At 33.9% G+C, this 11766-nt stretch overlaps 1 protein-coding gene across 1 annotated transcript; it reads right to left on the bottom strand.

Moving 5' to 3' along the window:
* Positions 1 to 8474: 8474 nt before the first annotated feature.
* On the bottom strand, positions 8475 to 9719 carry LOC111432619 (protein C2-DOMAIN ABA-RELATED 11-like). Its single transcript, XM_023069561.1, has 3 exons — positions 9237 to 9719; positions 8879 to 8977; positions 8475 to 8798 (listed from the first exon to the last, which is right to left on the bottom strand). Exons 1-3 carry the CDS (start codon positions 9348 to 9350, stop codon positions 8475 to 8477), a joined length of 537 nt encoding a protein of 178 aa, XP_022925329.1. The 5' UTR covers positions 9351 to 9719.
* Between the last annotated feature and the right edge of the window lie 2047 nt (positions 9720 to 11766).

The following is an 11766-nucleotide window of genomic DNA, read 5'->3' as shown; positions in this document are numbered from 1 at the left end:
TCTTGCCCGCTCATTCAATGTTCTGCTCATCCATTCACCAACACCATATTGTCTTGCTTTACCTTGGAACTATCCTCGTTAATCTAATTCCCTCAACTACACAAAATGCTTTGGATTTTGACTTTTCGTATTCTTCTCCATTGTCAGACTTCAAGCCAGTCTGATTTTAAACTTCAGCTTTCTACCTCTTAAAGGTGGCAAACACATCTGACTTTTGTTTCAGGAAATAAATACACACTTTCTTGTTGAAATCATTGATGAAGGTGACGTAGAACTTTGATCAACCAAGTGATGAAACTGGAGATGGTCCCCAAACGTCTGTATGAATCATTTCGACCTGCACTTTCTTTGGTTCTATGATAGCATTTGTGAAGCAGACTCGTTTCTATTTGTCATAATGTAGCCTCACAAGGACTCATATCAACAAATTTCAAACCTTCTAAATCTCCCTTCTTAGCCAACATCTTCATTCATTTTACGCTCATATGTCCAAGTTTATTGTACCATAAACTTGAATTTGAAACGCTCTCAACAACAACAGTCATGTTTATATATCATATAGTTGTGTATAAGGTTCCAAATTTTTTGCCACATTTTACCACCAAGCACCCTTCACAATCTTCTCCGAACTCTTTCTAAACTCTATTGCATAACTTGTGCTATCCAACTGACCAATAAAGATCAGGTTCTTCTTGAGACCACGAATATACCTTACCTCCTTTGATATCCACTTATTTCCCGTAAAAGTTTTTATGCAGACATTCTCATTTCCTTCAATCTCCCAAGTTTAGTTGTCGGCAAGATACGCCTTCACCAAATTTCAAGACTTGAAATTTTGAAACAGTTCCTTATTTTGAGACAAATGAAAATATGCACCTAAATCCAAAAATCAAGGGTTCAATTGGACTACTCCTTGTTTGAAAACAAATGAAAAGATGCACCTCAATCCAAAACCTAGGATTCAATTGGACTATCCAGATTAAGCATCCCCATGCCTTTTGCTAAATTTGTAAAGTCATTACTATCCTCCGCTTCGTGATTCTGTTTCCTCTTTGGTCTTGTACAATTTGCCCGAAAGTGAACATTTTCTCCACAACTCCAACACGTGACGCTACGGTTCTTTGATTTTAATCGACCTTTGTTTGGGTCATTCCATTTACTTCTTCCCCTTTGGTCAACACTGAGAGAACTACTGGTCGACCTTTGTTTGGGTCATTCCATTTACTTCTTCCCCTTTGGTCAACACTGAGAGAACTACTAGAGTATACTTTCGCTGAGAGCTACCTTTCTTTGGGTCATTCCATTTACTTCTTCCCCTTTGGTCAACACTGAGAGAACTACTAGAGTATACTTTCGCTGAGAGCTACCTTTCTTTGGGTCATTCCATTTACTTCTTCCCCTTTCGTCAACATTGAGAGCACTACTCTACCTTTGTTTGGGTCACTACCAAATGAATGTCAATGAATTTCCAATCTGTCTATTATATAGAACTATCTCCTTAACCACTCGGACATGTTTCTCAGATTCTCGGGAACTGAACTGCAGAAAAAATTCCACCCTTATATAATTTCACCATACTGACATCCTTGAGCAAAAAATTGATTTCGAGACTGTCTCCTTAACCACTCGAACTACTAAAAATTCATCAACAGCAGGATTTGAACCTACGTAGGCCTAGCCCAACAGATTTCAAGTCTGTCTCCTTAACCACTCAAACATATTGACACCCTTATATGAAGAATGATTTGTTCCTTATTCAACCAATGTGAGATTCCAATATAAGGATTCAAACCTGCGTAGGCATAGCCCAACAGATATCGAGTTTGTTTCCTTAACCACTCGGACATATTGACACCCCTTACATAAGGAATGATTCCTTCCCCTTAACCATTGGGACATATTGACACACTTATGTAAAGAATTATTTGTTCCTTGTTGTTCAACCGATGTGTGATTTCACAGTAAAGTTAACAAATTTGTCGCCGATGTGAGATTTCACAATAAAGCTAAAAAAATTCGTCTATACAAATTCGAACCTTAGCAGCCATAGCCCAACAGATCCTTAACCACTCAGACTACTAAAAGCTAAGGCACTCAAATTAGGAAATATGCGCTACATATATACGATATATTTAACCGCATTTTTGTTTTATTTACGAATTAAACAAAAAGAGAGAATTTGAGATATTTAAATAAGTTTTAAATATTTTAATCAAATATGTGTCGGAATTGATTGGGATTGGCTTTTGAGTTAATATTAAATATTAATTAAATAGTTTAATTAATCATTTAATATTACTTTAATTTGAAATTAATTATTCAAATTATTTGTTGGATTGAAAGGTAGAAAGTCAAAATGTTAAGACTTCATTTAATGGAAAAATCGTGGAATTTTGAGGTGTCAAAATTTGGTTTAACCAAACTTGCACGCTTGTCAAATAAACCCCAAAGTTTGAGTGGAATTTTGAGGTGTTCAAAATTTGGTTTAACCAAACTTGCATGCTTGCCAAATAAACCTCAAGTTTGAGTGGGATTTTGAGTGTCAAAATTTGGTGATCTCAAATTTGCACAAACATGCAAACATGACTCTATAAACAGAGAGATCATGGTACATGAAAGGTCTTCTTGGTGAAAAACCTTGAGAAAAACCTCTCACAAACACTCTCTTCATATATACAAAATCCCTCCCAAGTTTAGTCACTCACCGGATTCCACAATCACGTTCTAAGGCCAAAGGATAGCGGAGAAGACACTAGTGATGGTTCGAAACCGGTTCGTGAGGGAAAAGAAATTTGAACTACAAAAGTTTAGTATTCAAACTCATTAAGTTTTAATACTTATGAACATGCTAGTTATTTACTATAATTGATGTTCTAAAAGTGCCTAAGATCCAAATTGCTTCCGCATGTGTTATATTAACACCATCAGAAGTGTGCCAATTTTGTCAGCCTGTCAACAATTACCCAAATTACCGTGTAACCCTTTTGTGTTTTGGGTAAGCCTCCTATGAAATCCATAGCAATATTGTTCTACTCCCACTTCAGTATACTTAGAGGCTGTAGTAGTTCGCCTATTTTCTGTCTATGGGCTTTTACTTGTAAACCCACCAGACATTTACTCACGTCCTCTGCAATATCTATTTTTCATACTCTGCCACCAGAAGTGTTGTTTCAGCAAGATACATCTGCGTACCACTTAGGTGTATCGAGAAGGGTGAGTTATGTGCCTCAGTTAAGATCTCGTTCTTTATTTCACTCACAGGGACACATAAATGTCCTTGACATGACAGTCGGTCGTTTGTTGACTTAGAAAAATCGTTCACTAGGCCTCCTATTTATTGGTTTAGAATTTTATTTAGGTTAGGGTTCTCTCATTTTGAGTCTATGATCCTCTGTCTGAGCGTGGGTCGCACTCTAAGTCACGCTATTTGAACTATAACCTCCTCGGTTACTACTGCAATGTTGGCACGTTCGAAATTCCTTCGCACTCGTGGCTCTCTTGTAATGAGGGCCGATGAGTGTACCGTTTTTCAACTTAGTGCGTCTGTGACTACATTTTCTTTTCAACAATGGTACTAGATATCTATATCATAGTCTAAAATAGTTCTAGCCACCTTCGTTGTCTCATGTTCAATTTCTTTTGTGTGAAGAACTATTTTAAGCTTTTATAATCCCTAAAAATTTGGGTCTTTTCGCCATACAGGTAGTGATGCAAATTTTTAATGCAAGCACCACCGCCGCTAATTCTAGGTCATGTGTAGGATTGATTTTTTCCATAATTTTTTAATTGGCATGACATGTATGCACACTATCACTGTCATGCCGCTCTCCCAAGTCACAAACATACTACCTTAGCAAAGTTAACCTTTTCCAACTCATTGTATATTACTTCCACCAAGTTAACCTCCAATTCCCTATCATGCCATCTCCTCCAAATAACTATCAAACTTTCTTCTGCAAGTCATTGTGTTGTTCTCTTTCAAGTCACATCAATTTGACCTCCTCCGATAAGTCATCATCATATCTCCTTCTTCAATTTACATCCAAGCCTCTACCATATCGTAGTCATATTGTCGCTATCAAATATTGTCATTATTGCCTCCATGAAGTCACCTTTAAGCCTTCTATTCAAAGTTACTATATACACCTCCTCTAATTTATAGTCATGTCCCTCCCCCAAACATCCTATAAGTCATCGACATGTTACGTCCTCTTAGTCAACTTCATATTATCTCTTTTTTCTAGTCACGCATCAACCTCCTACAAGTCATAGTCATATCACCACATCAACCTCTTAAGTCAGTCATGTTGGATCCTCCAACTCTCCTACAAGTCACCATCATATCCCTTTCTTGCCTCCATGTCTTGTCCTCTATGTTGCAATGAGTTATGAGATGATACGATCATGTCTAGGAAATGATAAAGGATTTGTTAGTTTTTATGCTTAACTTTAAACCATCAAGAAGAGCTCTCACATTATGAACAATATGATGTGGAGACAATAAGAAGTTTTCTTGTTTATTCTTAATCATTAGCCGGCAAGACCAGATCAAAGTTGGTAAAAAATGATGAGGTGATAGGTGAGCCCCAAAAGACTAGATTTTGATAAATGATTGGCTAAATATCAAACTAGTTGCAATTTAGCGGTGAGAATTTCAGGTTGATCTAGGCTTGATTCTCAGTAGTCACATTTGTTTTTAATTCTAAAAGCTATTAGTTTTACTTTTTTTCGTTTTTTTTTTTAATTTTAGAATTAGGAAAAATTGGTGACACCAACCTAAGTTAACGAAGTAAATAATCTTACTATCGACATGGTTATATTTGATGCTGACACGTGCTTTGTGGTTCTGCACGTATCATAGATTTGATATGTGTGAATTGTTTATGAATTAATATGACTATGATATGTTATGTATGTATTATGATATGTGAATAATATGATAACTTTTACGTTATGATGTGTTCAATGATATGTGTGAGATAGGATACGAGAAGGATGCAACAAACGTAATGATATGACTAAGATATGATTGATATAACGGTATGGTTCGATTATATATAGAAACGGATATGATTATGATATATTGATAGAATGATATGGTTATGATATGTTCCTGTAATGATATGAATAGGATACGTCCCTGTAACGATATGTCTAGGATACGTTCATGAAACAATATGATTAGGCTACGTTCTTGCAACGATAAGACTAGAATATGTTCATGACACGATATGATTTAGGATATATTGGGAAACGATATGACTAAGTATATGCATATGGAAACGATATGACTACGAGGATATGGTCATGATAGATTGATAAAACGATACGATAAGGTTATGTATAGGAAATGTTATGGTTATGATGAATTAATAAAACGATACGATAAGGCTATGTATAGAAAAACGTTATGATCATGATAGACTGATAAGACGATACGATATGTTTATGTATAGAAAATGTTATGGTTATGATAAACTGATAAAATGATACGATAAGGTTATGTATAGAAAAACATTATTGTTATGATAGACTGATAAAACGATACGATATGTATCACAAAGGATATGATTATGATGGACTTATGAAATGATATGGTTAGGATAAGTTTAGGAAACGATATGACTAAGGTATGTTCATGAAACGATATGACTGTGGTATGTATATGAACATGAAGGCTATGATAAGTTAGGGAATGATATGACCACGAAGTGTTTATGAAATGATATGATATGAGAATGACGAATATATATATAAATATGTAGTAAAATGGTATGAGAATGATATGATATAGGTTATGATACGAAATTTGTAACTATTGATATGTTTATGATATGACATAATATGAACCGATATGTTAGGAATATGTTATGTGATTGTTACGATATGATATGATACGTGCATGTTGAGAATTCATATGTCTAGAAATATTAAAACGTTATGATATGATGTATGTGTGCCAAATAATATGATATGATTGACATGCAAAACGACAAACTAGCATGAAATACAACCCCGACGTATGCACGAAAGATATGATAAATGATATGTTAAACGACATAAGAAATAATATGAAAAACGATATGATATGTACAAAATGCTAACGGGGTTGTATTAAATGATAATGCAAATGGAAAAATTTTAGGACTCATGCATTAGGGGATACCCCTTATCCTTCATGATAGTACGGATGCGTACATTACAAGACAGGAAAACGATTATTGTGTTTATCATAAAGCTGCGATGATTATTGTGTTTATCATAATTCTAACAGGTGTCCGACATCAAGAGCTCCCAAAGTATGCTCACCCAACCAAAAAGAGACCCATGAGGTGTGTAAACCGACTGATGAGTCCATACTCGCACGTGTGGACCGTGTGTAGGAAAAGTGATTACGCATCCAAGTTGCTCGGTAGGAATACTCCGGTAGGAAAACAGATTGTTATGATATGTCACATTCATGAAATTGCATGTATTTGCATTTAATTTCAATAGTGGGGTCACTTACTGAGTATTTCTTTAAATACTCAAGTCACGTGTTACTTCTATTTCAGGTTAAAGCAAGGTATTCCTGTATGACTAATGATAACATCGCAACTCGAAAACATGACACATGCATAGGGTAGTCACATTTATTTTTCTTAGACTTAGGTCAGAGTAGGATGTTTTTAATATAATCATTCATTTATTTTATTTAGTTTTTTGTGGTGTAGTTTTAAAGATATTTTCGAACACATAAGTTCATGACTGTGTTTTAAGATGAAAGTTTAAATAAAGTAATTTCGCATTCAATATTCATGATAAGTATACAAAGTGACCTTAAATTAAGTAGAAAATTTGGGGTCGTTGTAGAAAAGATAAGAAAAGAAATGAAAAAAAAAAAGAGAGAAATGAAATTCTAGAGAGAGAAGGGGAATTAACTCCGATTTCGACTATAAGAAATCCGATTCCGGCCGAGCCTCCATCACAAAACCTAGAGATAGCCTAGAGGAGAGCGTTTTCGATCCAAAACCATCAAGAAATAAGGAAAATCCGAAGGTAAGTTTTTGAATCATTATCCTCGTATTTTCTTCATATCTATGAGAAAAATTAGGAGTTAGGTTTTGAAATTTAAGTATGTTAATCTAGGAAGGATTGCACTCATAATCGATGAAGGAAGTTGTAGTCGATACAGACCAATGATAGGAGTCCGGGCGTTCGTTAAGATCTATGAGTATTATACTATTAGCAAAATTTGGACTCTATTATATTCGTTTATATTTAGAAATAAATCATAAAAAAAAAATACTTACGTGTATATGGATACAAGCACTACAACTTCTACAAAGAAACCAAATTGAAACGAGTTATGTAGAAGTTATCAAAATTCAAATAAATTAGAAAGAAAATGTAAAATAGAATGTAATATAGGAAATGCAAAACGCACGCGTCTGAAGGAGAAGGGACACGTGTCAAATATGTACAGAGCCACGTGTCGGAAAGGAGGGAAGCCGCACATCTTACTCATGAGGACACGCATCGCATCGTCATTTGTGGAGAGAAAGTCAAAAAAAAATATCTCGCGTCCGGTAGGATTCGAAGGCCGACAACTCGATAACCTGCGCACGACCCAAAAGACGTCAGCGTAAGAGAATTCAGATTCCTAGTGCATGCTTCCTGTTTCAAACTCATGCCCTTGGCCTCTGCGGACCAACCACATCGTGCCATGTGGCAGCACCATAATGCCCATTCTCTTCCCTCATGCTTGTATGCACGGTGCTGAGGATTATTAGGAGTGAGTCCCACATTGGTTAATTTAGTGAGGAATACTAACTCCATTAATATGAGATCTTTTGGAGAAGCCCAAAGCAAAGCCATGATTTCTAACACGCCGTGCATGTTGATTGTCTCTTCGGTACGTGGAAGAGCAAGCTACACGCGTGAGGGTTAGTTTTTGGCCTGTTACATATTACTACACGATATGTGAGGTATTCAGCACACCCCTAGGTAAGATGCCATATAGCCTCAATAGCCACACATGAGGTAGCAACTCCACGATAAGACTAGTAGCAGACGGCCTAGAGCCAATGAAAAGCTTATTCTTTCCCGACATTTTGTAAGTAAGTTTGAATCCATCGGAAGCTCCAAAACCCTTCAAACTTTTCAAATATATCCTAAGCTAAGGAGGAGACTTCATCCTAGAATTGTGATATTAATCTTTCATCAACTAAAATAAACATTTATTTCAACCGATCAAAAAATTTGTTAGATGGGGTTGGATTGGATTATTTGAATCATTTATTTAAATTTTTATTTTTAATAAAAATAAAATATTAATTCGAAAAATATTTATTAATTTATTTTTAAACCTTTAATAAAAAAAAAAAGGGTTAATTTAAATAATTAAATGCTAAAAAAAAAAATAGAGTGGGTGGAGAATAAAGAATAAAAAAAATATAAATTATGAAATTAAATATAAATAAAATGTACTAAAATTAACAAAATTCCCGTTTACAATTTGTAGCCCAGCTCCCCACACTTTCATCTTCTACGTATATGATTCTGACTTGAATCTCTCCGGACTCAACTCCAGTGAGGCGCAGCCAAACATCTTGCACCACCTCCCCATCCACGCATCGTATCGAGTATTCCTCCTGAAAGCAGTCGTCCATTCCCGGAACCACCTTCCTCAGCGTCGTCTCGCCCCCCGATATTCCTAGAATCTTACTCAGCCGACTTGCCGACTGCATTGGCTGAAGGTTGAACGTTGCTCGCCCCATCTTGTCGTCTCGCTTGAACAGATCTTTGTCGAACATTTCCTGCGGAACAATCTGGTCAGATGCGGAAACAAAAACGGAGATCGATCCAGCGCTCGAGTGAGATCGCAAAAATCACTTACGAATTTCAAGACTGCAGAGTGTTTCGTGTCCATCGTGAAGTTCAGTTCCTCGTTCCATACTGGATTTAGGTTACTGCTGATTACTTTCGTCCTTGCTTTCTGTTTCAGAATGTGAATCGTTAATTGAATTAGGTGATAACGCTCCAAGGATGAAATTCTGAAGAAATAGTCGAGATTTTGAAGAACATTCACTAACGCGATGAAATTCTGAAGAAATAGTTGAGGTTTTGAAGAACATTCACACTAACGCTCGAAGGATGAAATTCGAAAGAAATAGTTTGGATTTTGAAGAACATTCACACCAACGCTCGAAGGATGAAATTCTGAAGAAATAGTTGAGATTTTGAAGAACATTCACCTGTTTCCCCAATTTGACGACGACATACGGATCGCTAGTTTTGAAATCTCGAATCACCAGATCTCTCCCTTGGATTATGATCACTTTCAGCCGCCCCGAAGTCTCCACCGCCATTACCCCTCAGGAATTTGAATCGAGCTTCAAAAATGAATGGATTCAAAGCTTGATTGAAGATGAAGATGGAAGAACAGAGACGATTTGCTTGTGGTCCCAAAGCTGAAGAGTTTCAAGATTTATCAACACAGAGATCAAAACCACACCGGTAAATCAACTTGAATCTAGTTTTTCTTTGAAGCTGCAAATTGGAAACAAAAAAATGACGGAACTCCCATCGTTAGTAACGAAGCAACAAATTAATTAGGATGAAGTAAATTTTGGTTCATAGCCAAAGATCATAAAATGAGAAAAGTAAAAGTTTAGCGTTGAACTACTGAGCCCAAAAGTGGTTTTCAACCGACGATTTGTTTTCCTTCAACCTTAGATTTCCGTTCATCATCCAAAACTGACTTTAGTTTAAAAACTTCTTAAGTTTTTTTTTCTTTTTAATATTTTTCTTAATTAAATTACCAATTTAATGTCCACATAGAAAGCATAGTTTAGTAAAAATGACATATTTTTCTTTTATAAGGTTTAAAATTGAATTCCTCATTTTATATTTTATACCGTCACAATATCCTACTTAATTAAAACACGTCAAAATTAAAAGAGAGTGTCATAATTTTGATTAGACTAAAAATTAAAATGTCATTTATAATCCTATACTTAAGCACTTATTTTAGTTTATATATTTCAAACGTTCAAAATTAGTTTTTGTATTTTTAATATGTCTATACCCTACATTAAAACTAAAACAAACAAAGTATTCATAACAATTTTGTCTTAAATCCTTATAATTAATTCTTTAATTTTTAATATTAATTTTGATAATTTTATTTGCCATAAATTATTTTATGTATGAAAATTCAAAATTGTTAATGTAATTTTAAACACCATGAAGTTGACATTACATGAGAATCATGTTCAAGTAACAATATATAGGATACGTCCCCTTTTGTAAATTATTACAAATGATTTTATTTAAATCATTATGTGAAAACATATGAGATAGGAAGAATTTGCATGAGACTGAACCACAAATTATAATTATTTAATATTTTTTTTATAAACTTGTCCATCCACAAGATTAGAAGATAATATTTCATATGATTATTATATACAATTCGATCTTATCCCTGATTAAATTATAAACTTCTCATTGCAAGAGTTTTTTCCTTTGATTTGTCGGGGTGAAAATGACTTTTTAGCCAACTCAATTAATAAAAGGTTGGTTTTTTTACCTTAATTAGTTTTAATTAATTTGTTCATTAACATTTTGATGGTAGCAAACTACTCTTATGTACTAAAGTTTTAATGTTTTAAAGTGTTCATCTTAATACTTTTTGAATCACTCAAATTAAGTTTATAACGAAGAAGTTAAGACCGAAGAATATTGAATAAAAAATATTGGACAAGATGACGTTACTGAGTTGGAAGGATATATATATCGGAATATTTTAAAAAAATTTAAAAAAAACCATTTAATACGGAAAGTTACGGTAAAAAAAAATTATTATTATTATAATAAAAGAAATATTTTCGTATATATGTATTATTATTATTACAAAAAAAGAAACTTAAATTTATGTGAGGTGTTGTCATTGCTTTTATTATTATTATTATTATTATTAAAAAAGAATTTAAACTTGTGACCGTTGGTTATTATTATTAATGAAAAATAAAATTCATTGTTACTATTATTATTGTCATCATTATAAATTAAAATAAAAAGGAGAAAATAAACTTTTTCAAATTTAGCCCTACCATTACTTTTAATCTCCACCATCCATTTCTTTTCCATTACAATTCAATGGTTCAAACTGAATTTTGATTTTTGATTTTTGCCACTTTCTTTACTATTTGTAACATGATAAATTAATACCCGACTATTTCTTTTGAAGTCAAACTTACAAAATTTTATTGGAGATCTCATATGTCAAATTTGAAGATGAAGTAGAAGAGAAAAATGTGGAAGAAAACTCACGAGAATTCAAGAAAAATAGTAAAAATGGTAGAAAATTAAAAATTTTGATCAAAGTCAAACCTAATGGATAAATGATCATTTTAAACTATATTCCTAATTAGGAGTATGGAATTAGATCTAATCACAATTCTAGCAAGTAAGGAAAGGAAAAAAATGAGGAAAAGAGAAAAGAAAATGAAGGTTTAGGGATCTTGAGAGAGAGTAGAGAGAAAGTCAAAATTCGCTCCATATGTAGTTTGAATTAAGAATTTTGCTGAAGTTTCAAAAAAAAAAAAAAAGCTAAGAGGCCTTGGAAAAATCATTATGTACTTCTGATTTGTTCAAATCCATCAAGAATCGAGGAAGAAGCGAAGATAAGCGTTTTGTGTTCTTGATTTCGGTTTTCCTTAATATTTGAGTCTTTCGTGTAATTAAGTTATGAATTTTTAGTATGTTGATATTGGAGGGATT

The sequence above is a fragment of the Cucurbita moschata genome, unplaced genomic scaffold (genome assembly GCF_002738365.1).
Source record: "Cucurbita moschata cultivar Rifu unplaced genomic scaffold, Cmos_1.0 Cmo_Scf00039, whole genome shotgun sequence".
NCBI lineage: Eukaryota > Viridiplantae > Streptophyta > Magnoliopsida > Cucurbitales > Cucurbitaceae > Cucurbita > Cucurbita moschata.
The sequence above is the reverse complement of the archived record's forward strand: the minus strand, read 5'-3'. Positions and strand labels throughout refer to the sequence as shown.